The 27,049-nt window shown below is 48.3% G+C and overlaps 12 protein-coding genes across 12 annotated transcripts; 6 read left to right on the forward strand and 6 right to left on the reverse strand.

Moving 5' to 3' along the window:
* Positions 1 to 509: 509 nt before the first annotated feature.
* Positions 510 to 2,170, reverse strand: VFPPC_10967 (mitochondrial import inner membrane translocase subunit tim-50; the record flags this gene model as incomplete). Its single annotated transcript, XM_018289251.1, has 2 exons — positions 510 to 1,142; positions 1,202 to 2,170. The coding sequence occupies 2 exons, from the start codon at positions 2,168 to 2,170 to the stop codon at positions 510 to 512; spliced, it is 1,602 nt and encodes a 533-aa protein (XP_018136862.1).
* Positions 2,171 to 3,135: 965 nt separating this feature from the next.
* VFPPC_10968 (hypothetical protein) lies at positions 3,136 to 4,098 on the forward strand (the record flags this gene model as incomplete). Its single annotated transcript, XM_018289252.1, has 1 exon — positions 3,136 to 4,098. The coding sequence occupies one exon, from the start codon at positions 3,136 to 3,138 to the stop codon at positions 4,096 to 4,098; it is 963 nt and encodes a 320-aa protein (XP_018136863.1).
* Positions 4,099 to 4,428: 330 nt separating this feature from the next.
* On the reverse strand, positions 4,429 to 5,352 carry VFPPC_10969 (Ham1-like protein; the record flags this gene model as incomplete). The annotated part of the gene is made up of 4 exons (XM_018289253.1): positions 4,429 to 4,435; positions 4,509 to 4,697; positions 4,744 to 5,094; positions 5,141 to 5,352. The coding sequence occupies 4 exons, from the start codon at positions 5,350 to 5,352 to the stop codon at positions 4,429 to 4,431; spliced, it is 759 nt and encodes a 252-aa protein (XP_018136864.1).
* A 745-nt stretch (positions 5,353 to 6,097) lies between these two features.
* VFPPC_10970 (polarized growth protein) lies at positions 6,098 to 7,849 on the reverse strand (the record flags this gene model as incomplete). The annotated part of the gene is made up of 1 exon (XM_018289254.1): positions 6,098 to 7,849. The coding sequence occupies one exon, from the start codon at positions 7,847 to 7,849 to the stop codon at positions 6,098 to 6,100; it is 1,752 nt and encodes a 583-aa protein (XP_018136865.1).
* Positions 7,850 to 8,970: 1,121 nt separating this feature from the next.
* VFPPC_10971 (FAD dependent oxidoreductase) lies at positions 8,971 to 9,561 on the forward strand (the record flags this gene model as incomplete). The annotated part of the gene is made up of 1 exon (XM_018289255.1): positions 8,971 to 9,561. One exon carries the CDS (start codon positions 8,971 to 8,973, stop codon positions 9,559 to 9,561), a length of 591 nt encoding a protein of 196 aa, XP_018136866.1.
* Positions 9,562 to 9,691: 130 nt separating this feature from the next.
* On the forward strand, positions 9,692 to 10,027 carry VFPPC_16951 (hypothetical protein; the record flags this gene model as incomplete). The annotated part of the gene is made up of 1 exon (XM_018294703.1): positions 9,692 to 10,027. One exon carries the CDS (start codon positions 9,692 to 9,694, stop codon positions 10,025 to 10,027), a length of 336 nt encoding a protein of 111 aa, XP_018136867.1.
* A 2,182-nt stretch (positions 10,028 to 12,209) lies between these two features.
* VFPPC_10972 (ABC transporter domain-containing protein) lies at positions 12,210 to 14,138 on the reverse strand (the record flags this gene model as incomplete). The annotated part of the gene is made up of 4 exons (XM_018289256.1): positions 12,210 to 13,164; positions 13,222 to 13,475; positions 13,546 to 13,966; positions 14,026 to 14,138. 4 exons carry the CDS (start codon positions 14,136 to 14,138, stop codon positions 12,210 to 12,212), a joined length of 1,743 nt encoding a protein of 580 aa, XP_018136869.1.
* Positions 14,139 to 15,300: 1,162 nt separating this feature from the next.
* Positions 15,301 to 16,419, forward strand: VFPPC_10973 (50S ribosome-binding GTPase domain-containing protein; the record flags this gene model as incomplete). The annotated part of the gene is made up of 3 exons (XM_018289257.1): positions 15,301 to 15,330; positions 15,384 to 15,549; positions 15,611 to 16,419. 3 exons carry the CDS (start codon positions 15,301 to 15,303, stop codon positions 16,417 to 16,419), a joined length of 1,005 nt encoding a protein of 334 aa, XP_018136870.1.
* Positions 16,420 to 17,531: 1,112 nt separating this feature from the next.
* Positions 17,532 to 18,253, reverse strand: VFPPC_14857 (hypothetical protein; the record flags this gene model as incomplete). Its single annotated transcript, XM_018292625.1, has 2 exons — positions 17,532 to 17,884; positions 17,935 to 18,253. The coding sequence occupies 2 exons, from the start codon at positions 18,251 to 18,253 to the stop codon at positions 17,532 to 17,534; spliced, it is 672 nt and encodes a 223-aa protein (XP_018136871.1).
* Positions 18,254 to 19,298: 1,045 nt separating this feature from the next.
* On the forward strand, positions 19,299 to 19,864 carry VFPPC_16953 (hypothetical protein; the record flags this gene model as incomplete). Its single annotated transcript, XM_018294705.1, has 3 exons — positions 19,299 to 19,506; positions 19,548 to 19,610; positions 19,677 to 19,864. 3 exons carry the CDS (start codon positions 19,299 to 19,301, stop codon positions 19,862 to 19,864), a joined length of 459 nt encoding a protein of 152 aa, XP_018136872.1.
* Positions 19,865 to 20,666: 802 nt separating this feature from the next.
* Positions 20,667 to 23,335, reverse strand: VFPPC_10975 (L-amino-acid oxidase-like protein; the record flags this gene model as incomplete). The annotated part of the gene is made up of 12 exons (XM_018289258.1): positions 20,667 to 20,734; positions 20,809 to 20,859; positions 20,915 to 20,957; positions 21,037 to 21,429; positions 21,478 to 21,536; positions 21,609 to 21,824; positions 21,888 to 21,937; positions 22,002 to 22,134; positions 22,193 to 22,569; positions 22,622 to 22,686; positions 22,736 to 22,779; positions 22,828 to 23,335. 12 exons carry the CDS (start codon positions 23,333 to 23,335, stop codon positions 20,667 to 20,669), a joined length of 2,007 nt encoding a protein of 668 aa, XP_018136873.1.
* Positions 23,336 to 23,894: 559 nt separating this feature from the next.
* On the forward strand, positions 23,895 to 26,733 carry VFPPC_10976 (fungal specific transcription factor domain-containing protein; the record flags this gene model as incomplete). The annotated part of the gene is made up of 5 exons (XM_022428732.1): positions 23,895 to 24,080; positions 24,132 to 24,530; positions 24,588 to 25,100; positions 25,177 to 26,562; positions 26,632 to 26,733. The coding sequence occupies 5 exons, from the start codon at positions 23,895 to 23,897 to the stop codon at positions 26,731 to 26,733; spliced, it is 2,586 nt and encodes an 861-aa protein (XP_022283974.1).
* Between the last annotated feature and the right edge of the window lie 316 nt (positions 26,734 to 27,049).

Genomic DNA, 27,049 nt, shown 5'->3' on the forward strand with positions numbered 1-27,049 from the left:
ACCGCATACTGCCGTTTCTGGACGTACATGTCTTGAGTGGCTGCATGCGATTTCAACCATATCGATAGATCTGTCAAGTGTCATGACGGGAGGCAGATAGCAGAACCAGCCTCGTGGCATATACTATCCACAGCACCACATGCCGGTAACTCTCCAGAACGAACTACGCCGTGAAATACACGGAGCAACATAAGAATACGAAACAAAATATTTGCCAACACCTTAATTCATACACCTACTATACAAATTATCTATCTTCGTCCATTGCCTGTGCAGTCTTGCCTCTGCCCTGCCTGCCGCCCCGGCTAACAAAATGCGACAAAATATTCTATGTGAAATGCCCTCCTCGACTGCCGAATCCTCATGAACTCAACAAACAAACAAACAAAAGTTGAATGTAAACATCCTCTCCCTCAAAGGCCCTACTTTTAGTTTTGCTTCCATTTACAATTACAGTTTGTGATGATAGAGGGGAGACAGTCGTGTATGCTGCTCGACTGATGGAGGCATTACGCCTTCTTTTCGGGACTGGCACTAGCACCCTCGCCGGGCTTGGGCCCGAACCAGCCGGAAAAGGAGCCCATCATGCTGCTCATAGCTTCTTGTTGGGCCTTCTCCATGGCAACTTGTTCCTCCTTGAGCCACTTCTCGCCGTTTTCTCGAATTTCCTTCTCCAAAAGCTCATAGTTGCGCTGGCCACGCTCTCTAGCAAGGTCCTGCAACATCTTGCCCTGGGCAAATGCCTCTGATGGGTTCTGCTCGCCTTCTGGAGCCATCGTCATGCTCATGTTGCTGGATTTCAGGCCGAGGAGGTTACTCAGCGCACCGACTCCAGATCCCTTGGAGTGTTTCTTCTTCTGCTCCAACTGCTTGTTGAATTCTTTTCGCGCAATGGCCTCGCGGCGAGCAAATTCCGTGGGGATGTCCTTGCCCTCAAATGATTTCAAAACTTTGCGGACGTCTGAGTACTGCATCGTGTGGATGTATTCAAGGAAAGGAATCAGGCCGACCAGATTATTGTCCTTGGCGTCTCCCTTCCATGGATCTAACACGATAGCGTTCTCTGGTTGCTTTCGTACATGCTGTGCGTTGGTGTCGATGATGATGACCTTGGATAGGTCTCGGTTAAGATACGACAAATCCTTTCAAAGGGTAAGCGGCTGTCTATATTTCAATTTTCATCCAATCAATGAAAACATACCTTGACGATCTCGCCGTCTTCGTACTTGGTAGCCTCGCGGTAAAGCGGCCACATGATGAAGCGGAACGGGTCCAATTTGCGAACGATGGGCTCACCCATGGCGAAAGGAACAGTCGTGAAGAGAACTAATTCGTAATACTGGCTGAGATATCGGACAAAGTAGTCCATACCAGGCCGCTTAGCAACTCTCCAACCGTGTTCTCGGGTCCATTCGCTGTGAACCAAGAGGTCATCCAAACTAATACAAAGAGTGTATGGGCGTTCGAAGCTCGGGTCGGGATCTGGGAGCAATTTGTCGAAGGCGGGATCCTGGTAATAGGAGACTGATTCGCCCATACGGGCTCTTACTCTCTGCCACCACAGAGAAGGGGTCCAACCATTGGGAATATCGCTGTGGCGCTCGGCCTCAATAACGTCATCCCACTCGCGGCCCATGTAGAGAACTCCAAAGGATCCTCCAGCAGCAGCAGCTAGCAGCATGAATCGCGCCCACCATTTACGGTTACGGTCGCTCGTCGAAACATACTCGGCGCGATCTCGCTTGCCACGGCCCTCGGATTCCTCATCTTGCTCTACAGCCTCCAAAGCCGACTGTGATCGACCTGAGTGCTTCCGTAGTTCTTCATCAAGAGTCGATGGAATACCCTGTGTTAGATCAGGTAGCTTGTGGAAGGGAATCGGCTCGGCCTCGTTGGAGGATTCAGCTTTTTGGGCGGCTGCGTTATCGCCGACCGACGGCTCGGGCTTGGAGTCGGCATTGGATTGGGAAGCTGGGTTTGCTGACGAGGACTGGTTCTGGCTTTGGCTTTCGCGCTTTCTAGTATTCTTGTTGTTACTGGCAAACGATCGCATCCACGGGGAGACCGCCGCGGCTGCTTGTCTGCTTCGGAACGCTGGCGACGCAGCCGATTGTGATAATTGAGCAACCATCATGCCCATGCGCGGGGCGCGGGCTATTCTGGACAGCATTTTGATGTGTGGTTATTCTAGAGGTCGCAATGAATAGGTGAACAATACGTATCGATAGCTATCACAAGCTTGACGCCACATTGGCGGCCTGACTGATACAGGAGGTGATGCTGGAATTGAGGGATACGGATGGCCAGGTTGGCGGAGCTTGAGAGAAGTTGGGAGAATGTCCCTTTTTTTCCAGCTTGCGATTGATTCGGTGGTGCCAGAGCTCCTCAGGTGCACACGATGGATGACATGGCTGCCGGCTCGCCCATTGAAAATTTACACATGGCAGCTCGACCCGCAAAAGATTAGCCGAAGTTTCGACGATCTTGGAAACGGACCTGCCCGATGTCGCTGCAAGCTCAATTGAGAGGCATACCAGCTGGACCATGCACGTGATGAGGAGTGTGACAGTGTCTCCCAGATCGGTTTCCCTATTGGGTGACCACAGCTTCAACATACATAGGCACGGCTGGGCATTGTTCCTGAGCATGTCATGTCACCCTGCCACTCAACACTCTCCCACTTCCCCTCATCCCAACATCACGAGACCACCACCATTCCTTGAGGATTGTCCTGGTCGCAATTGAATTTGGACTTAATCCTGTCTTTCACATCTGGCTACTCTTTTCACATACAACATTCAGCGAAATTCGGCATTATGGTGCCCGCGTGTGCTGCATTCTAGAGGGTGGTTTCCCAGAGTCTCCACGACCTTTGACATGGCACCACCCTCTACGAGTCGACTCGTGCACCGAGGACTGCCAACGCAAGTATTAAATCAACTGTACTAATCTTCCAAGAAAACTCTGATCGACCGCGATAATTGCGTTGGCCATTTGCGCGTGTCCGAAGACGAAGATTTCCCATCCTTTTACACCCTGGCGCTAGTGTCTCGAATTTGCACCAAAGTCGCCACCAACTAAAGACGATCTATCAGAGGAAAAACACACTTAGCCTTTCATAATTCACATTCCAGAATGACTAGGCGTCCAGTGAGACGAAACTCTCGGCCTCTGACAGGTTTCACCCCGCGCACTGTCACTCCGATTTCGTCTGTAACAACAACACCCAATGGTTCCGCGTACACATCAACATACACTTCCGAGGTTGAGGTCGAAGATGATGTCAGCAAGATCCCAATTGCTTCGCTGACCCTCAATACTCCTCTCACGCCATTAAAACGCAAGAGTCGCGTGCCCCCAACACCATTTCGCTTTCTGGAATTACCCTCGGAATTACGACTCAAGGTGTATGAACATTACTGGAGCGATGCCGAGACAGTTCTGGACCTTGATCCGGACAATTATAAAAGATATCACAAGAGACTGGGTCTAGTGCGCGTCTGCAAGCAAGTACATGCTGAAGCGACGCATTTCTTCTACAGCTCTAGAGCCATTCGGGTGTTCCCGACTTGTCCCGGCAAATACTTCAAGTCCAAGAAGCCACTCCTGGCTCGCATGAAACCAGTTCAACGGCGATGTATCACGTCGCTCGAGCTTCGGCTCGGCCCTGGTTGGGGAGCTCCTCCTCGAGGCTGGGTGGTGAATGACGCTCTCGGTCTAAAGGACTGCAGCAATCTTCGCAAGCTGACTGTATATGTTGAATGCGATCCAAGCGATGGTATCTTCAAAGGATTTCGTCGATCGGAAGGGTTCTACGAAAGCTTTAGCTGCAGATTACTCGTCAATGTCCTCAGCGAGCTCCCGAATGATGTGGCGATCGAATTTGAGGCTTATCCCGGCGTGAAGAAGTCTGGCGCCATGATGCGCGGCTTACTTGACATTGCCACTCAAACCAAGCGGCGAATACTCTGGGGACCAGAACGAGGATGGACAGACGAGCCCGAAAAGGAGGAGAAACCTGCATCTGACCATCCTCAGTTATCGGACAGTCTTCCCATGGAGGGGTACGCACCGCACAATGTGCTCGTCGTGGCGTAGGCACAATGTGTTGACTTTCGGCATGTAACGCAATACTTATGTTATGATTTATGTACTTTCGGATTGGGACTGGAACGGCGTACGGGGCTGGGTATTATTTCTCGTGGGTTCTAATACTGCAATTTTGGCACATGTTCTCTGCTCAATCGCTCAAGCATTGTATCGTCTTCTTACTTCTCATTATCTAGCTACACTAGCGATTACCATTTCTCAATTAATTACAAATAACTAGTCCCGAAACTGATTCTAGTGAATGTTATCTGTATTCACCACCGATTCCTGGCTTCCGCACATCTCAAACCAACAGTCTATTTTGTGACACGGCAACGCTCACAGACTGGATTAGTGACGCACTGAAAATAGCTAGACAACGTTAGTACTCATCCTCTTCATATTTCTGCGTGACTTACTCTTCGCTTTCTTTATTCACGATGCTGGAACAGTCGCAAAAGCCAGGACACCCCGTTGGCATCGTAGCAGATGAAGTCTTGGTCGTGGTCACCAACGTGCTGTTCGACACGAACGTCTCTGAAGCTAATGCCGCTGCATTTGTAGAACGGCATTTCTCGCACTCAGGATTGGTAAGACACTCAAAGAACCTATACTTGTTAGTACCCTTCTTTGACTTGTGCCATCTACACGTACTCTTTACTCTCTTTGTTCTCAATCTTGGAGCAATCGCACCGTCCTCCGCAGTCAACACCGACAGTTTTTGCTTCGGATGACACTTTTGCTGACTGCACCGTAACAACAACCGTCTGCGTCATAGTCACAAACACCTGCGTAGAAGAAGTCGGCGTGACAACTTGCTGCGTCACCACAATATTCAGAACCGTCCCATTCGTAGTGATGGTATATGTCCCAGGCGCCATGGTGTGATAGTCCGTGACAGCAAGTCTCGTCACATTCACCACAGGAACAACCGATTTCGTGCTGGTGGTAGATCTGCTCACCCAGCAGCGCTCACAGTTGGGATTCGTAACGCACTGAAAGTATCTAGAAATGGTAAGCTGAGATAGGAAACTTGGAGAGTCGGACGTACGCATCGCTATTCTTGTCAGCTATGCGAGAGCAATCGCATAGACCGCCAGGCGAACAATCATTTGCGTTGGCAGAGGGCAGCGCGGCGGATGAAGTGCTAGGCCAGAAGGTTGTGTCTGAGTTAGAGCATGCTGTAGCGATGGTGTCGGGTTTTGGAACCGCGTGGGTGAGACTGATGAGGGTGATGATGCTTGACAGGAGGAGGGCGTACATCTTGGTGAAGCTTGTCAATTGGATTGTAGCGAGATATCAGGGAATTTGATGATTCTTTTCATATAGGAAAGTTCGGTTCTTATAGCTTCGTTTCTGGCTGTCTGATGGAACATTTCTGCTTGCTGTTCAAACACTATTGCAGCTCACTGTGCCACGTCGTACAATTCCGTGGTGTATCGGTGCAAACATGCGTATTGTAACGGTGCGTTAACTATCATGACGAGGGATGCTAGAAAAGCGTGCTTGCTTTAGCCCCTATTTGTGAAGTCATTTAAACGGAGCTTCACTATTAATATCCAGAGCCTGTAGTAACTTGTAGTGACTATATTGTCAACAGATTCCGGCGCATAAAGTTGTTAGCATTCACGGAGCAATGCGCACATAACGCCAAGCATGCAAATTAAAATCGGACCAGTTCTCCGGGCCACCAGCCCGTTCCATCGGACGTTGCACTACCAGACGAACATTGTGTATGACGCAATAAAATATTTCGACCGGGATAGCATCACACAAGCCGGGATAGATAGTAAACATCGAGTCAGTTGAACCATCTCCTTTACATCAGACTATTTCAAAAGATCAGATTTTATTCCACAGCATCGTACACAAGGGAGCAAACCAGCCTCCTTCACCACGTACGCCTCAACCCATGCAAACAATTCCAGAAAAATTATGCCGCCAAAATACTTGTACAGTAAGAAAATCAGGGTATACAAATGCTCTAATCATGCCCATATACATTTAATCATGACTTTCCCTTGGGTTTCCCATTCGGTACTACTCCGTTTTTGCGCTCCATCCTCTTCTTCTGCCACTCTTCCACCTTGTGCCGTGCCCAGATGAATGCTTGGTGAAGATGGGCATCTACATCGACGCCTCGTGCTTCCAAAACCGCCACCCCAATGTATGAGAGACCAAAAAATAGTACACCAAAGATCATGAAATGTGTCATCCACCAGAAATGCTGTCGTCCAAGGGGACAATCCACGTATTCATGCTCCCACTCCCACGTCTCATGGTTGAACCACATGCTGAGGAGGCCTGCATTCCCGCCAAAATCGCCCATCATGCTACGGACGGTAATTTCTCGACGCCCAGGGTGTTGTTGCAGTGCGAGGACGTTTGACAATTTTGCGTCTTGCCATTTGCGTGATTCCCAGGATCGTTCGTCCGCATTGGTGCCGTTCGTTTGGTTGACAAAGTGGTACGTGTCACAGCCGGCGTGATCGTGTCCGTTGAGGACAAGCCCGGGACGACCTAAGCCTTGACCAGATGCCTGAGGATCACGGCTGACGCCGAAAATGCCTTCAAGAAGGCCCTTGCTGGCGTCGGCACTCAAAAGGTATTGTTCCTTAACACCGCCGCCATCTTGGGCGCCGTGGAAGTCGAAGAATGGTGCATCAACACAGACGCCTGCTGGTTTGTAGAGCGGGATATGGGTTAGTATCAATGTGAATTGCCCCTTGTATTCAACAGCACATGCTGTGCCAATGACTGCGTTGATGAAATTGTATGTCGCGTCCTGCAGCCCCTGATCTTTCGCGGGTGTGTCCAGGTTCATGTCGTTGAGCACGACAATTCGAAGTTCCGGGGGCAGTCGTACAGATTGGGGGTTTGTTTCCGGGTCTTGAATCGTAGCGTTTGTCTCGGGATCGGTCACGGGCAGCTCGAATCGTAGCTCGTAGTTTGCCTTGCCAAAAACGCGCTCAAATCGTGCCATTCGCTCAGGGGTCAAGTCGCCGGCGTAGCCGATGTCGTGGTTACCGGCAACGTTCATTATCCGTCGGGTCCAGACATGTTCTTCTGAGGAGCCGTCTAGTATGCCCGACAGATTGTATTCGAGATTGGGCCACATGGCTACATCGTCAGGAACACGCTCGCCACCGCGGAACGTACGATTCCAAAACCGTCGCCCTCTCCGCTCGAACTCGTCATCTTCGATCCACTGACTGCCCAGAAGATCTCCCAATACAGTGACGTGAGTAGGCTGTGTCCACCAATGCAATGTTCTGTAGATGTGCGCTAGGTAGAAATCGTTGCCGAACAGGTCGAACCGCTTGCGATACGACTCGAAGATGAAGGGGATATCCTCAAAGAATATGTCAATGATGTCGTGTAGTATTATTCGTATTCTATCTCTGAATGAATCATGCCATATTTGAAACGTGAGCCGCTGGAATATTGTCTTGACATGCGGAAAGATGCCTAGGTACTCGATGGGAATGGACGTATCACCCTCAAGTTGGGGATCGCCGAGGGCCAGCAGTCGAAAAGGGGCTTGTTTGGTCGGTAATGAATTTGCTTCATCTCGTGCGTTTGCGTCTGCGTACGGCCAGTGCAACTGCTTCGTTACCTCAAAGGCCGCCTCGGGATCTCTGGAGGGCAACGGAAATGCGCATTGACTGAAGAAAGGGTACAAATACAAATAGATGGAACAGGCTATGGTTATGGGGACCAACAGGCCGAAGCCATTACGAAGAAAAGTCCGCACCAACATGAAGCCCGCTACATCCGTTGGCGACAAAGGTGAAAGAAAGTGGCAGACAGGATCTGCAGAAATGAAAGGTTGTCGCCAAGGAACGGCTGGGAGTTGAGAAAGGGGTGCGCGTAAAGAGGTTATTGCAGGGTTTGGCGGGAGACTTTCGCGGGACCAGCCGCGACTTGATTTGCTTAGTCAGAAATCTGCATGTGCACACCGAAATGTCTGGTGCTTCTCAACACAAACGGCAGGCTGAGAGCAAAATCATCAACCAAAGAATCTGTTGAACGCCAGATGTCAACAGCGAGTACATGGTCCGTCCAAGTTGGTCGGTCGACACAGCGATTATCTATCGATGAATTATCTCGGCATGACAGCGGTCGCGCGCTCCAGGACGATCCGTGAGCTAGGGTCCCTGCTCACAAAGTCCATCTGGCGACGGAGGGACTACCATCCTTGTGCTGGATCTTGAATGAAGCAGGCTCTCATCCAATCCCTCTTCAACCAGACAAGTCCGTGAGTCTCGGCGGCTTGAGTGAGAAATACGCCCAATTTTCTCTGTGGCCACTCTTGGCAGAGAAAGGATCGATTCACATGCCACCAACTCCCTTTGCTACTGCCACAGTCGCAAAAATTGACAGAAACTTTTAGTCTTGATGAAAGAAACAATTGCAGTTAAGGCTAACACCATTGCTCCATTCCCATGATGCATAGCATGCGCGCCCTCTTTTTCTCTGTTGTGCTACGGACTATGTAATAGCACCAGTCACAGTGGCACCTCACCATCACAACGATATCCACGGGAGACCAGTGACCTAAAATCCCGTGGCGTTGTTGATAGAACAAATCTATTTGTCTGTTACACTTTATTCAGACAGATTACTTATCAAGATCTCGAGCATTTTGGATGATGCTAACAACTTTTGCGCGAATCGCACCCACCATCCACTACGATAGCATGACGTAGGGTATTTGGGGACGATAAAGGCGGCCTCTATCCATTCAACATGCACAACAGAGTGAAAATAGATGTAATAAAGAGCAAGAATCTTACTATGAAGCGAGTTTGCTATAATTTTCCAGCCAACTCGGTTTCTAGATCACTTTCAAAGCCTCCACCCCAACGAAGAACATTCGCCATGTCAAGCAACGCACCCGGTTCCGAATTCGAGCCACGTCAAACGTCGTCCACATCAGACTACACTCCCAATCCCTCCAAATCACTGCCTTTAACGCCCCCGAGACAAGCCTTGGTAGACGATATCATCGCTCTATATTCTTGCAAACCAACCATCGAGCGCATCAAACGCTACACGCCCGACTGTGTCTACGACGACCAGTTCGGCTACGCCAACAACCGATACAAGGTAGCCGGACAATGGTTTGCGCTCCCCAAATTATTTAGCTCGAGCGAGAACACGGGATACGAACTCGTTCGAAATGATCGGGAATTAATCCAATTTAAGAATGAGCAAAAGTGGACATTCCGGTTTCTTCCCAATTCTGTCACCATCAACGGACTTATATCTTTGAGTTTGGACCCCAAGACTGTGGACCACGATTTCATCCAGGTCAAGTATCATAAAGATCAGGCCAATGAGAAAGATTATAGTCATCAGGGACTGGGGTTCAATTTTAAGAAATGGCAGGCAGATCATGTGGCACAGAGTATTGACAAGGAGGAGGTCAAGTTCTTTGAGAAGGATAACATTGATGTGAATGAGAAGTAAGGGTGGCAGCAGTGTACACTATCGGATTGTAGTGCCATTACCGATAATGTCTTTCTCTACTAGAATTGCGTGCATGCTTTAAAGTCACTGTATCTCTGCCGCGAGTCGTGCACGCACCGTTAATCAGGTAATGAAAGATTATGATTCAGTTCCGATTTTGAGGTCTTCATTGCCATCATCCAGACCATCGTGCATGTTGAGAGCCACGTCGGGACGGAAATGCTGGTACGCATATTTCGTTGAGCTTGCGTCCGTCACTAGCAGCTTAAACACAACCCTGGCCGATTTCCTTCTCCGACTTCCGCTCTGTGATATCACCAGTTCCTGCAGCGTGGCTAGGAGTGTCCGGATGTCCTCCTGCATGGCACAGGCCTGTGATCACGGATCATGTCACGAATTTCCGAAGCCTCCATCAAATCTCGGGCCGGTCCCTCTTCAGCCTCTCATTTCATTTCAAGAAACTTGACTTGCCAGCGATTTTGAGGCAGTGCCCGAGTTCCCTTCATAATTTGCAAGTCTGCTCACTTGCCTCGGGCTGCCGCTGACATGATAGGCATACCTTGTTCCAGTCCTACTAGCAGCTGGAGGAAAGATCAGCTTAACCGACAGACTCCCACTGGTGGCTGAAATAATAACATCGAAGTCAATACGAAGCAAGTTCCCGGTGCGAAGCGTGCCAATGATGTTCGTCGGTATTTCTTGTTCGACATCATTGATTTGAAAACCGTAGCTTTCAAATAAAAGTTTCTTGGCGAGGTTGACTTGATACTTATGCTCGAGCTGGCACAATATCTGGCCTGTCACTCTTGAACTCATGAGCGACAGTTCCTCCGTCCGTAGGATCTCGACGTAAAACAGTGTTGCAATAAGATGATGCGCAGCGACTCGTAGAGACTCTCGCGCGGGATTTGTGTCGCTAAAATGATCTTTAGTTTGCCTGGAAAGATCTTCAAGCTGCGAAACGTCATCTAGCTCGGGCCTTTTCTGCATGTCCATATTCAGTCTGTGGAATCTCTGGAGCTCCTCTCTCGATAATTTTGATGCGAAGGTCTTCCAAATTGGTTCGGTTTCCATTGAATGCATGAAAGAGCTCCAGAGTCGAAAGGGGAATGCGCGAACCGGAGGTGGCCTTGGATCTTTTGAGGCTTTTGGTGAATGTTCTTCCCCTTCAATTCTACCAGTCCCGATAGAAATGGCAATGTCGAGATGATAATCTGGCGCCCAGAGGAACCGAGCTTCCTGAACGGCCAACTCAATGGGGCAATTGTACTTGAGTCCGCCATCTTGGAAGTTTCCTCTTTTGGTAGGGTAAGCTGGAAAGTAGCCAGGTGCTGCAGAAGTGCAGCGTCCCCTAGCAGAATCAGGTACACGAATGTAGTACAGTAAAAAGAAGGGGTTGCAAAAATAGGCTCTTACGCTTGCCAAATCTCGAGTTCATCTTCTGGCCTGTTCTGTCGGTAGACTTTGGCTCCTGAGTTGTCTGTGAGTCAACTGCACATGAGATGATCAATCAGGACTGACCTCGACATTGATCTCTTCTGCTATAGTTTGCTAATAGAACGACCTCTTCTGTCAAGCAGTCTGTCGTGGTTACTGCGACTTTTATTGATCTTTGTTCTTCTCCAGACTCCTGTAGTTTTAGTACGGATGTACTGCCAAATAAGGTCCTCCGAGTGTTGTCACCAAAGGCCTCTTGGAGAGCGTTTTCAATTGGCGCCGCTCGATACAAGCTGTCGTGAAACAAAGCCGATATATAGTTCCAAATTTTGTTTTCACTGTGCCGTGTAAATGCTTTCTTTGCAAGATCCTCAAAAACTCGACGGCATTCCGTCGCCTTCCACAGATTACATGCGAGACCGAGTGAAATAATACCACCTGCACGGATTTAGTTATACGGAATGAGAGGTGTTGAATTGATACATACCCGTGCTTGTTCCAACAACTAAATCGAAAAACTGATGAATAGGGATACCTAGACCAATTTCTTCCTCCAAGACCTCCAATATGGTGACAGAGACCATGCCGCGAACACCGCCACCGTCGAGGGACAGTATCCTAACGCCTGCTGTACTGGGTTTCAATCGAAAGGTCCAAAGTTTAGGCTCCTGTTTACTAGACATTTGGCATAAGCTACAGTCTGACAAAGAAATAGTACCTCTCTGTGTATCAAACGTCCCAAATCTTCGAATACAGCTTTCGCAGATTGCGTGTCCGCACGCTAATACTTCTTGTGGAATATCTGATATGCAGAAGAAACACGCAGTGTTTGAAAACACTATCGTCCACATATCTTGCTCTACTTTCAATGTCTGACGATGCTCCATTATAACCGCTTGTATGTAATTGTCTCGATGGCCATGATGATCGTGTAACTTCTCCCCTATCGTCCGATGGTAGAGCCGGAGTTGATCAAAGAATCTTTTCAAGCGAATTTCGTCAAAGGGAGACTCGAAATCGCCCTGCCCAATGACTCTTCCGTGCTTGTTTTGGTGCAAACCACCATGAGTGTCTCTGGTGTTCTGGCATTGGCCCCCTGAATTGTGATATTTGCATCGACCCCGCTCATAATGTTCTGTATACGCTGTTTTGCACTTATCTCGGTAATGAACATCAAAATTTACATTTGGGTGCAGGACTAAATTGATATTTCAGTCAGTCTTGACATGCATGATATTGGGAATGAAGTATTGCGCATATTCTTTTATGCCCAACGTACTAAAATCATCATTTTTCAAGGTTGCAAATGACATGTAAGACGCGAGGAGTCGGGCAAGTCGGTCATCTGTACCAGCAGGACTTTCACCAAGATTTGCCATTTCGATTGCTTCTATGAGGTGCGTGATATAGTCGCTGAAGTTCTGCGGCGGTGGACTGACCGACTTGAGGACAGCGTGGAAATCAAAAGGACGATCAGGATCCCTGGTAAAATGAATAAATGCATTGTTAAAGAACAGATGTAGCTGGGTTGTGTTAAGTCTCGTCCAGAGATTCCTTTTTTTGTTCTGTATCTGTTGGCATTCAAAGAGCAAACGTCGTCGTAACTGAAGAACTTGGTCCTGGAGCACATCAGGGGCAACTAGTTCCTTGGAAGGTACGTAAATAACCCGTACCTCAGTGAAATACAGTTTAATGAGATCATGCACTGACTTTGGACCGGACTGAGGCTGGCAAGCTACGTTGGACCATGCCTCTGCAATCTTCCGGAGCCCATGGTCAATGATTGGCATATCTCGAAAACGATGGAGAAGGTCTTTTGTGGCGGTATCTTCATCCAACCACTCCTCCAGATGATTTCGTGTGCCATTGATCACAATGACCACCCGTGGCAACGCAGGCTGGTTGACAGACTTGGTGAGGGACTTATCCGCCCATACAATAAGTTGGCTCAATGCAACCTCTGTAGTATTAGGCTGCTGGGTGACGAAGCAAATAATCTCGCTGAAGGAATAGAGCATGCGTGGATATAGGTCTCGAACTGCATAGGTTCGACCTGGCATGCTTTCAACGGTTTCCGTGTTCGTCGAACGCAGTGGTGTTTCGCCTACGGACCTGAATGTCCTCTCTTCGGTGGACCCCGATCGATTCCCCAATTGGCGAACATAACTAAACAAAGTTAGTTCCCAGAATCTTCATAAGGCAGGAAGCGTTTCTTCCACCTACTCATACCATGCTACCCCGTTTTCACTCATCTTTTTCTTGATTTTGGCAGATAGTGGTTGGGAATCTCCACCATCAAGCCCTTCGCAGTCAGCAAATAGGAATGGAGTTTGGCTGTCCAAGGTGCTGCCATCGGCATAAAGGTGAACGTCGGCGCTGTTTGGCGAACCGTCCGCAAGACCCGGTACGGGCGTAGGAAAGTGCCGATCTTGCTCAATCGCTTCATTTTCCGCGGGTCGTACCGTTAAGAGGGCTTTCTAGTAGGTTCTCGAGCATTAGACTTGATACGATCACGGCTTAAAATCTTGGAGAAAGGGATATTCTTACAATCAATGTAGACTTGCCACTACCAGTTGTTCCTATAAATGATACGAGGGATGGATACTGATTTCGGCGATTCTCGAACTTGGAAAGAGCGACAGTACGTTGATAGACGTCCGTATTGACTAGTTCAGGCTGATCAACACGCTTCCCCGGCGTTAGACCAAACCATAAGGAACCCGTATCGGCTTCGTGCAAATGAGTCATCTTCTCTGGATCATTTTCGCTAGTAAAGATACTGTCAACGAGGTCATAAGTCGCTACGGGGATTTGTCGATGCCGAGAGTCGCACCCATCATGGCGTCTCTCCTTCATCCAATCGGCTTGACAATAGATGTTATCTTCCCGAGGACACCCAGGGCAAAAAGCCATGTGGGATTTCCGGCGCTCATCGCAACCAAAGGAACATTTGTGGTTACTGAGCTCCCTAGATCTGACGAAGTGAGTTGTGATCCAAGCCAACATCACAGAGGATGGATGACGTACGATTCATTTTTGTCTGTAGTAGACAGACTCATGCGTGTCTCTGCTGATGAGGAGTACTTGCTACCATTTCTTTTGAGGCCCACGGGATAAGCGTGCCCCGCGGTCCCAGACATCCTTTCGAGTCCGTCTAGTCCGAAGTTCTGGTACTTATCTGAAGCCTCTGAGGACTCTGGGTTCCTTGAAGCCCGAAGCCACTCCCAACAGTCAAAGTATATGCCTTGGGCATGAAATCAGAAAGCGAGCGTTATCGTTTCTCTCAAAGCAAGTATTGGATCTCATGAAGTTAGGCTGGATAGTGTATATGCATGGGAACTAAGCAAGCGCCAAGTGGTACACTGGCCAGGTGTGAAAGCATCAGGCAACTGGGTCTGGGTCGATTAAATACATGGACCTAATTCTCTTGCAAAGGAGACCAGACAGTAACCTAACATTGAAACATAAAACCTTGAATGTGATTGGGAAGGCCCTTCTAGGGTCCTGGGCGGTGGCACTGGGACATCTAGAGGCGGAGTGCACTACCAACGCCCTACAGCGACAAATTACCGCCTCTGCTGTGCATCTTGCGCCATACTCTCATAAAGCCGTTGTATTTCAATCTCAAGAGCTATTAATATAAAATGCCTTTGCCTTCTCCTCTTCTTTGAGAAGAGAGGAAGGAGATATCTTCCTTGCATTCCTTTTGCTTCTCACACTCTGTCGGTTAATCCCTTAAGATGATTGGCTAAGAATCCCAACGAGTGCACCACCACACAAGCCCACACGGGACGAGCCGCCAGAAAATTCAGATCAAATCAAATGGTTTTAATGTCTGGTTTCATTGGGCGCCTCAGGTAACGGAACAGTACATACATGTATGTAGGTATATATCAATTGATGTCAATACATTAATGCAGCGGTGACGTGTCAGACTATCCTCCAATCAACTGAAACATTTCTAAAAACAAATCCGTCCAGTCTGGCCGCATGTGCATAGAAGCGGCTACTGACCGCAGCAGCTGAATGATGAGATATAATACCATTCTTTCGAGTCCATGCCTACTCCCCTCATTTCGGCTTTGCGACATTCGTGGGTTCTGTTCACCTTCGTCGCTATTATGTTATTCTCCTTTGAGCCTCGCTAATCGGCTGTGTTTCCACGGCATTCAGACTACACCGACACACCGTATCATTGAAACTTCCGACATATTCCAGGAGGATCAGACCCGACTACGTTCCCCCTGAAGGGATTTTAGAATCCAACACAGGCGTACTGAGAACCCAAACAGCCTTCTAACAATGGCCGAAGAAGTTGATGATCAGGAAAATGTAGGTAATACCGGGAAGCGGTCAGCTGGTTTGAACACTGACATGGAGAGTAGCTACCCTTCAAAGAAGCTGACCTGCTTAACTGCATTGACCAAGAGAGTTTTCTTGTCACAGTTATGGGCTTAACTGGTGTTGGCAAATCGAATTTGCTTGAACGACTTGGCGCAACATCTCTGCGCACGGTTGATGGCGCTATGGTCGGCCATAGACTCGAATCTCGTAAGTATCATATACATATAGCTAGTCGTTCCGAGAGGGAGGCGGTAGTAACCGAAGGTAGATACGAGGACAGTTAACTTTTACTCCTTGAAATACCGAGATCAACACTTTCTCTTTATCGACACACCAGGATTTGAGGACGGTGCGCGTCAAAATTCCGACATACTCCAAATCATAGCACAGCATCTGGCGACTTCGTACAATCACAAGAAATATCCAGATTCTGTCATCTACGTATCCAAGATTACAGAGACAAGATTTATGGGTCATGCGAGGAAGAACTTGGATTTATTTGAAGAGGTCTGCGGGACCGACAGCATGGAAATGGTGACGCTTCTCACTACTATGTGGGATACTGCCGGACAGGTGCCTCCAACTAGGATATCAGACTTTGAATCCCGGGAAGAAGAGTTGATCACCAAATACTGGAACGAGATGATTCAACAGGGCGCAAAACCTCGTCGTAGTGACAATACAAGAGACTCACTGCTTCCAATACTGGATCAATGCATTGCCCGTCGAGCGCAGTTGCAAGAGCAGGGTCGGACGCACCCCGCACTACAGCTCCAGACGGAGCTGGTAGAGGACAACCGGAAACTGATAGATACCTCTGCCGGTTCGCTTCTGGCACATGAATTCAGGCAAACGGAGAAGCGGCTCGAGAACCACAAAGAACGCTTGTCGAAATATCTTGAGGAGGACCCACAAAATGAACGCCTTGCAAGGAGAATTGAGGCGGTGGAGTATGAAATTCAAGAGAATAAAGAGGCAGAGGATAGGCTTAGATACTGGACAATCGCGGGGATAAGTACCGCCTTCATCGCTGCTCTTGGGGGACTTCTTGGGCTTATCTTGAGTGCTGCAAGGTAAACGGAAGAATGTTTCCCGAAAGTCGTTTTGCATCCCAGTTCTCTTGTACCAGATGTGTTGGGTAGCACCTCCGGCACCTAAAATCTGCGGTTTTTCGCTGCAAAGAAACTTCCGTTGTTGTCTGCTTCCAATTAGATCAGGTTTCACAAGATTGGGGGCAATTTCGAAATACAACTAGAGCTGCCTACCCCATCAATACTATTCTTCCTGGCCGTCGCCTTCTCGCCAGATGAGATTACCACTTGCCGACCCCATGTTTGGAATATTAACGATTTCCTGAGACGGCAACTGGTAATCAGGGTTGCCAGCTCCGCCTCGTTGTCTAGCCTTTGGTGCGGCACTATTCGGAACTTTTGGACAAACTCTTGGCGTACACTTCGCTTCTCAACTCTTCCATGTTCCCCTTTTGGCGGCTTTGGGACATGCCATGAACCCCAAGTCCGGCTCGCTTTTATCCCAATTTTCTCCCGGGGAAAAGCCCTGAACACTTTCATGTAGGTGAATAAGAAAAAGACCGGTAGAGAAAAGGACATGAGTACAGGGTGCGGCAAGAACGGAATAGGAGAACTCAGGAGTCAGGAGTCAGGTCACGGACCATAGAGTGGGAAAAGGAGAAGGTGACACAGGTCAAAATCTCGTCTCAAGAGCCAGACACGTACCCGACGGTATGGTTGACAACATGAAGAACAACTGCATCTGGGCGCACAAAGGACATCGATTATGAACCAGCTGGAACTGCTCACCTATGGTATCCACGATAATGTGATCAATTTGCCGCGTCGCAAAACCATGCGCTGTCTTTCCTGAACTTATTTTGCTGGCCATTGCGTCTTCCATAATACATTCAAAATAGAACAAAGCTCTTCATTAGAAGCCTAGCTAAAAGACTATCGAGTAAAGATACAATTTGAGCGGTAATTTGCAATGTTGAACTGGCCACAGAGACTCTCCGACGGATTAAGACTTCCACATGTGAACACTTGGTTGTTAAGTTTTGCTCATTTCCTTCCTCCGAAGCGACTCATTATCGTCATTAAGTCATAGACTCCCAGCAAAATGAGCTTTGGCAAAGCCTGCCCCTCGTTCATCCTCCATAGTAGCAAAGTAAGCTATTACATCATAGCGCCACCAGCAAACAAAACACCAGCGACGAACAAAGCATCGAGTGTAGCATCACGGCGCAAGGGAGCTGCAGCATTAGAAGTGGTACTGCTGGTCGCCGCGGTCTGAGATCCGGTCTGCCCGCCTGCAGTGGGTGTAGGGGTGATGGTCGTCATACCACCGGTAGAATCTGTCTTCGTCACAGGGGCGGTAGGTTGGCTGCCGGCTCCTTCAAAGGTCTTGGTAAGCTGATTGATGTCAGTCAGCCTGGAAGCAGAGACGGAGATGCTCTGCACCATGCCGGTGGCATCAGGGCTGTATTTAGTGCTGGAGAAGCCACAAGTTGACATCAAGTTATTTATATCTAGGCTACAAGTTAGGCTTGTACATATTATGATCCGACTGCACACTTACCATTTAGATCATCCTGATCGGCGCGGTTGTCGTCTCTCTTGGTGCTGTTGGCACTCTGATGCATGCAGTCGGCGCAGAGGGCAGCAATCTTGGCAACATCAAAACTATTGTTGGTGCAGATGCATTGCGCCTCGAGACGGTTCTCGTCGCGATCGATATCACTTCTGAGGTCGGTGTCGCACTTATTGCTCAGATCGCCAAGGGGCTTGCAAATGGTTTTGCATGAGTTGGGAGCGTCGCCCATGTCAAAGCTGACTTTGGCGCTGACGCCGAGGAGAAGAGGCGCGATGGCCAAAGCAAGAGTCTTTACGGAGTGCATGTTGATGATGGATCGGATAGTGTTTAGGTATTAATTGATGGATGAGGGCGTAGCTGAATGTGAATTGAGATTGTAACTGGATATGGGATGCAAGTTCGATTTATTTATCTGTTGCACTGCCCGTGACGTCAGTTTGGATTGTTGCAAGACCAACAACCTAATCATAGCCCATCGGCCATGCAAAGAAAAGACAAACAGGAAGATGCTGTGACCGGCAGGCACACCACGGCGAGGATCCGAGGATGATCGACTCTCTACTCATGCACTTGAGTCAAACCTGCAAAGCAAAATCTCCACTTGTCGTCTCCCAATGCCGCCAAGTTTACATTGGAAATGACAAGATGGGTCAGTCCATGCAACCCTACATATCCCCAACTTCCCCAGTTTTTTTCCAGAATCTCAGGACATCTACGGCTATGCACTGGACGTGTTGATCAAGCAACACGTAAGTGCGTCGTCAAGTCCCGATTTAGATACAAGTCGCGTGACCGCCTTCTCTGTACACGTAAACCCTCACATCTGCCGAAACAGAACAGAGACGACGATGTGGTCCAATTAAGAGCTTGTGTAAATTATCCAATCGACTTCAGAATGACAAGTTGAATCAAGCCCGGAGGCGCCCGGTTCGTCCCTCTTGTCAAACGGAGCAAGCCCCGAAGCCATGCCGTTTAGCATACCCGATTTAGACCACCCGAAAGAGGTTGGCGTAGATTACTCTATTTTCTTAGCACAAATGGAGAAGTCGCCTCGCAATCATTGCATAGCATGACAGACAACAGTCGGTTAAGCCGGCAATAGATGCGGAAACTAATGTGTACGGAAATGCTTCTACCCTGACGGCATTCACTGGCGAGACCAAAGTTCAACTTGGATGTTTTTCATGTGGCGGATGAATTCCACTCTTTCCTGCAGGATTGTTGGTTGACGACGTGGGAATGGAACATTAAGGTCTTGGCATATGTAATAGCCCATGGCTTCTCCATTAGAGTCCGCCTGCCCCATGGAATTGGGCTACCTCTGGTCAATTTCTCTGTTTCACTGTGCAATGTCCCGGTTTTCAGTTTGCGGAAGCCATTGGGTAAGTGTGTGGTCTGATTTGGATCAAATACGCATAAAAATAGGGCAGCTTGTCCTGCGCCACGAGAACTGCCTACTCTGCCACACAAGGCAGACCCATGGCTTGGCCATTTGCAGGCGCATTGAGCCTTATGCGCCAAGTATGTCCGACACGCAATCACTTCGTGGACAGGAGGGCCTGTCGTTGAATCTGGCTGGTATTGGACAATTCATATAGAAGATGTTCTTCACGCGGCTTTCCAGCCTTGGCTAACTTATAATAATGGGGCAAATAAACATCGTAAGCATAAATCGCGGTTTAAAAAGCCTATTAGATGGCATGAATCTAATTATACCGCTCAAGCAGACGTACGATGTATGGACAATAGAACTACTCTACCAGCATCGCTGATGCCGTGCTCATATTGGAGCCCTATAGCCTGGTTGTCGCCTACTGCTCTGTGTATTACTGCATTCTTCATGGAGCCTCAAAATCATGATTTTTCCTTTTTAACATATTTAGAAAAGTCTGGTGTGTTCGTCATCTCGGGTTAGGCTCTCAATGGACAGTTAGTGGCAGAATCGATGTCATGATAAGCACAGAGCATTGGACGCAACGGTTCAAGCTGATTGGATTCACTCACATTGATCTTTTAAGGCCTGAGTAGTAAAATACTCTTTGTGGCGATATTATCGCCAACCAAACCGAATTTGTCTTCTATGATATCCTCTCTTACGTAGGCCATAGCGTGAAGCAATAATGTTGCCCTTTCAGGAGAGATTTGTATCCCGTCTGGTTGATATTGCGGAGACAGGCGTAGATTCAAGAAACGACTCGGCTCCTGGAACTAAAGAATGCTGACGATGCCAAAGACTGGCTTGACCGAAGGAGCCGATACCTGGGTCCACTGATATGCTCCGGACCAGCAATTCTTTCTGACAAGAGCTGGAGTTCTTAGTCATGGGTGAAACTCGTCACTTAGAGCAGATGTCCTCTCTGTATAGCCTATCTCATAATAATGAGAAGGAAGAATTGATGAAACCGTAACCAACCACATCGGATGTCGAAAACTGAATTCCCTCAGATTCGTGCGAATGGAAACCTGGGTACTTCCGGGTCAAAGCTGCGAAATGAACACCTAGAGCCTCTAAATTTGTCTATAAAGTTTATTACATATAATATTATACAGCTGGAAAGAAAATATGCTGTGCAGAGCTGCAAAGCGACACTCTACGATGTCACTTGTCAACCCCACGCTTCAAGACTCAGCGGCACACAATTTGTGACTCGAGCAATCGCCAGAATAGGTGGATGGAAAAGAAGTTCAAAAAGTCAGACCGTGATAGACGTAACATCTTACACCTTGATCCAACGCCCCATCCACGTCTGGGTGATATGTTTTGCTTCATCGACCAAGCCAAGCTCTAAATTTGCATGTTAGTGTATAGACACCACTGCGGCAGATCACCGAGACCTGGGAAAAACAACAAGAACATACCGAGAAGCAATTGAACGGTGCCACGGACTGCAGATTCCAAGGCAGAGGCGACTATTGTGCATGTTAATACTCCGGTTTATCAGCTGCTGGGTCTTTCATAACTTACTCCATGAATGAGTGTAGGCTGTGTGCTCGCCAATAAATATGATCTAACAATGTATTAGTTTTCATTTGCTTCATAAGCAAAGACTATACAATACAAGATGAATAGAAGGCCAAAATACTCACATTATTCTCCGTGTTAAAGTAGCTCGGGATATACAGCTCATGCTGGCCAACATTTGGGAAAGCCCAGGCACCACCTCCAGTACCTTCGTCCATTAACCAGCATTTGCGGCTGAATTTGCCCGTGTACTTCTCACGCACGACAGGTCCGTGAATGTTCGTCAACGCGTCCAGTACATACTGCACATGTTCTTCTTCCGGTGTTGATACCCAGCGTTCGGCCCAGTCAAGCGCCTTGAGGTAGCTGCCAATGATATATGCTGGCCCAGTGGAGTTGAGGTTGTAGGACGGGTAGCACACATCACCAATACCGGGAGGGCTAGTGATCGCATTGCAGCTGCCGAAAATTGGTTTCTCAAGATTCTCCCAGAACCGGTCTTGGAATTGAACGAAAACCTACGAGTGTGAGCGGTGCTGACGCTAGTGAACCTGGGGGGTGCTTACCTTGCAGGCCGGCTGATAGTTGAGATATGATATCGCGTTGGTCAATGTAGGGGAAAATTCTAATACACGTACAATTAGATATCCTCATTTTGGAGGTCATTTTGGAGGATGGCTGTGCTTGGCAGTCTTACTGGGCAGCTCTCGCCATTTTCTCACTGCTGTGAAAGGCGCCGTGATTAGAGCATAGTCGTACGTGGTGTTTTGCCACTCGAGATCCATAAAGTTGTTTTTCCACGATATCTGGACCTCCTTCTTCCCTGGCGAAAACTTGATTTTCTCAACCTTGCGGTTATAATGGACATTGCTGCCAACGACACGTTCAAAGGCGTTTGGCAGTCGGTTCATTCCTAGGGAACACGATCAACGTTAGTCCCCTCAAGTTTACTGCGCCGAGAAGCATAAAGTCTCACCCTTGTCAATAGTTACCCATTCGGTAGCTGAAAAATACAAATCGTCATATCTTTAGTTGCACCATTAGCGGATGTGGGTCAGTGAGGAATTGACTTGGAACTGAGAAGACGTACACATTGACCCAAAAGGGAGCTAAGGAGCCACCCGCAAGTGCCTGATCGGTTACGTTCAGACTGTATTTGAGAAAGTTGTGAATATAAGCAGACTCGGACCAGTTGTCACCTCCTTGGCCGTTCAGTCCCATATCTGGTGCATCGTCAGTACGGCTCATGGGCCACTGCAGTATGACGGTATCGATACACACCTAAGAACTTCTTATGTGCCTCGTAGATATTCTCGCTAACGAGCTTCCACATAGCTGGGTCGTGCTTGATCTTATTCAGTTTATCATTCAGTTCGTTCAGAGCCGGGTCGGATGACGTAGACGGAGGCTGAGCCGTGTATTCACTTTCCGGCAATGCAGGCGCATTAAAAAAAGGAATCCAATTAATCTTCAGCGCGGGCTCATTCTTGTTAATCTTATTCAGCGTATCGGCAAGCTGAAACACGATATGGTGATCCGTGAAGTTGAGGGTTTGGTTTGTGGGCAACGTGATGCTCAGAGGGATACGCATTGCCCCTTCTTCCTGGTATTCATAAGCCGACGGCGCCGAGTCATCAAAGTATTTGGTACGGATGCGGCTACGGTATCGTTACTTGGCAATTCATTTGAAGAGGCGAGGCGTATACTTACCCTCCCAGTCGGCCGCTTGACTCGGATATTTCAATGTTGTTGAACCCTGCTGTTTTCAACAAATACTAACCTACTGTTAGTAATGGCTCGTCGATTTCCGTGACTTGAACCCACATAAGACATGAGCCCAGAGATGCCACCGCCAATAATGCCAATTCCTACACTTGTTAGCTAGGTGAGTCGACCAATAGGCTTGAAGAACTCACTTTTACATTTCGCAGCTTTTACATCAACGGCGCCAATCTCCTTGTTCTTGAGGAGCTTAACTCCGTCAAACCAAGGACCCTCGGCGTCTATGCCGGACGCGTTTGTCATTGCGACGGAACTCCCATCTCTCTTGACGTTGGGGTGTGAGCCAGCAAACTCGATGGGGTTGCTTCGACCAAGAAGCCTATTTGAGCCTTTTTTCCAAGCTGAGATACAGCCTCCCGATTGCTCATTGTCTGAAGTCACCCACACAAACCTCTGGTTGCCGTGGTCTGTAACATTCGCTGCGCTGGAAGTAAATATTTCTGAGCCGGAGCTATTGGTCGCATCACATGGCCCATACGTGAAAGTGTGTAAGTCTTTCACGTCTTGGAGGTAGTCTACGTGGACATTGCTGAGTGCCGAATCCACGGCTGACGGAACCCGAATATGTATGTGTTGAGTAGCAGGGGATGCCGAAACTGTTGCAGCAAGGAAGAAGAGACCAAGTACACGACTGACGGCCATTTTAACGAAATTTCAAACGAAAGAAAAGACTTGGAAAAGACTGGAAATGCCTGAGCGGTGTTTGCAGTGATACATAGTTTACAGTGTAGTCTAAAGGATAGCTCTTTATATTTATTTATCACCTCATTTATTCTTTCATCACTACAATAGAGTCAATGCCAGACCTAAGTCTCAAGACGGCAATAGATACGGCATTCTAGTCAGTCAAATTTCCGGAAACGATACGGGCGTGTATGTGGGATCTGTTTGACATATTTCTTCCTAACAGCTTTCAGACAATTATCCAAGGGCATGTCGTTCGGCCGTATGTGTGGGCCATAAGCACCGGCTGAAGCCGATACATGGGATCTATCTTGCGGCCGTATTTGCGGGACTCCGATTATGCTGACGGGCGCCATCAAAATGTAGATCATTGACCATTCAGGCTAGTCAACCAGCGGTAAATTGGAATAAACCAAAGCTGACATTATTATCGTCATTTCTCCTACACCATAAGTCTTGCTCGAGTGTACGTTTGTGGTCATCTACATTGAGCCATTTCGCCAAGCGCACCGCAGGAATGGATTCCGGTGCAGTATCCGATCCGACAAGAAACACCAGCAACTTGGCCATACGTGCCAATCCTGATTCGGATAAGGAAGCTGACTGGGATGCTTCTCGTCCCCAAGCAGCCCGGAGACGACGGAATCGAGTGATTCACTCATGCATGGAATGTCGCCGCCGAAAGAAGAAATGCGACAGAGCGGTAAAGCAGACCCTTGAACCACCTCACCGTGCCTTCTAATAAAGGAGACAGGATCGTTGCCGAAACTGCATTGAATCTGGCCAGCAATGCATCTATGTTCCGCCTGCAGATTCTGAAACTCGGTTAACTTACATGTTGACTCGAATGAAGGAGGAAAAGGATGCAATCGAAGCTACGCTCCTAAAGGATACGTACGAGGACCACGCTCGTTCCGGGAAATCCGGACAAAGTCGAAAGCGCTCTAGAGCACCTAGAGATGAAGGAACAGATGAAGCGGAAGAGTCTAACAGCGATGATGATGGATATCTAGAACCCACGCCGTTGGCAGTCGAGCACGCAGCCTATGCAACCAGTGCGGATGATGATGTAGACGGACTGGGCATAATGATTGGGAGAATGCGACTGACTGAGCGTATCGGCGGCTTATATCGCCCATGGATCGCTGACGAGGTATGTATACATTATCAAGTTACCCCTCAGCTCTTAAGATTTCTGAACGTGGGATAGATCATGTCCTCACTACAACACAACCCCAGCCGATCCTCTCCTTCAGTACAGTCAGCCACAGTTTCAGTCCCTCCTGATGATGTCGAGGAAACTGAACAATTCTCCTCCGCACCATCTCTCAATCTGATACTCGGCCATGGTCACCATCATGAAGATTTAGTGCAGTATATTCCCACCCGCAACATTACAGACAGGCTTCTAGAGCAGTACTGGGCTGCAGTTCATCCTATAGTGCGAACACTTCACCGACCTTCATTCGCACAGCGATATGAGACTCTCTGGGAGGCGATTGAAAACGGAGACCAGGTGGCACCGTCCTTGGTTGCTTTGGTCTGCGCTGTGCTCATGTCTGCTCTAACTAGCATGGGCAACCAGCACGTATTGGAGGCTTGCTCCGTTTCCAAGATCAACCTTCATAGTCGTTTGAAATTGGGTACGGAGCTTGCCCTAAGTCAAGCAGAGCTATTGAAGTCGTCGAAGACGGAGACAATACAAGCTTTTGTGACATATATGGTATGTGTGTTGTCACTATTTCCAACTCCTAGCCTTCAACCCCGCAGTCATTTTTAACACCCTGCTCATTACGTAGCTTTCTATTTGTGTCGGTGAGACATCTCGTGCTCATTCAGTCTTGACCGGCATGGTCGTCAGACTAGCAGAATGTATGGGCCTTCATCGCGATCCATCTGAATACGGCTTCTCACCAGCAGAGTGCCAGACTCGACGACTCATCTGGTACCAAATATGCTACCTAGACATCAAAACAAGCAGCATCCAAGGACCTCGACCATTCATCCACGCTGACGGATACACCACACGTCTTCCCTTGGAACTGACCTCGCCGATACCCATGCAAAACACGCCTCGTCCCTGCCACGACTTAATATTTCCCATGATTCGGTTCGAATGTCAAGAAATGCAGCGCAAGTGCTTAAAAATGCGACAAAGAGTGGACCAGAAGAGGCTAAGTATCACCAAAGCAATTTCTAAGGTCGAGGCATTCCGTATCGCGATGGAAGCCAAGTACACGCCTTTCCTCGACTCACCGTCCCCGAGCCCAATGCAGAAAATGGCGAGACTAGTGATGACGCTCTTCATCAGCCTTATTTACCCTTTTCTGCTACACCGATACATGAACAGCGTTACGTATCGCATGCCTGACAGGCTACGCCAAATAGTTCTTGTCAAAGGCACAGAGGCGCTGGAAGCAGCAGTAAAGCTAGACGCATCTGAAGATCTCCAGCACTGGGCCTGGTATAATTCCTCTTATCAGGAATATCACATTGCGTTTCTGCTCCTATTTGAGGTGTTTAATTACCCTCTCCGCAAGGAAGCGAGCAGGATATGGGTGTGCCTCGACTGGATATTCGCGGATGTGTTGGCAGGCGTACCTTTCGTAGGTGCAGGCGTCCACGCTTCAATGCAGGACATTATTGCACATCGGGACAGTAAAGCGAGATATATCTTGACTACGATTTCTGAACGGATGCGCATCTATCAACGAGCCAAGGGATTGAGATCGCCGGCACAGTTCCACGAATCCATGGTTGTGGTTACGCCTCAGAAGGCTGGTGACGACTTTGATCCCATGATGCCGCTCAACTATGCACACGCGATGCCTGAATTAAGCACTAGCAGTGTGAGCCTTTGTGAGGCTTCTCATCCTCAGCCGTCTCTTGGTAGTACGAGACGCTCACAATCAGGAACTCAACGTTCATCAATTTTAGCAGATGACGGCCACAGAACGGCGAATGCGTGGCCACATGTCTTGGAAAAGGAGGGCAGTTGGGGTATCCATACTTCTCCAGGCATGTTTTCGGACACGAAATTGGATAACGATAGATTAAGTGGCGAAAGACTTCAATCTGGCCATCTTGGTGATGAACCGGGCACAACGACAACTGGAGATGTAACATCTGCGCATTCCGAACACGACCCCCAAAGCCAGGAACAGCCGCTGATAGATATAGACTGGGTAAGCAAAACACGATACTCTGAACTGGCTTGTCAAACACCTGTATTGATTACTTTCATTTTGCGACAGGTTCTCTGGGACACGTTGTTTCCGCCGCAGATCAATAACGGCGATTTGGATATAGCCGAGCATGGCTCATGGTTAGACGGGCCATCCAGTAACAGCTATTAGGTTATATTGTGAGGGCATCTACATAGTCATGGAATTTCATAGGCGAGAAAGTATGCGCCCGTGATAAGAGCTGCGAATAAGGCTTTTTTTTTTTAACGCCATGGGACAAACAATGCGCCAAAACAACAGAGTTGAAGTCATCAAAAGTGTCATGTATAGATGTTACGACTCGAGGTGATAGGGGTCACTTAGATTGTTTCTGAATGTATGGCTACATATACTTTTGTAAAATCTCCACATGAGAATATTGTCGCCAATCTGAAGTGAACTGTCTCGTGTCAAACCTTGGTTCCTTCAAAGCGGGTTATGCCACGGA

The sequence above is a fragment of the Pochonia chlamydosporia genome (genome assembly GCF_001653235.2).
Source record: "Pochonia chlamydosporia 170 chromosome Unknown PCv3seq00014, whole genome shotgun sequence".
Lineage (NCBI taxonomy): Eukaryota > Fungi > Ascomycota > Sordariomycetes > Hypocreales > Clavicipitaceae > Pochonia > Pochonia chlamydosporia.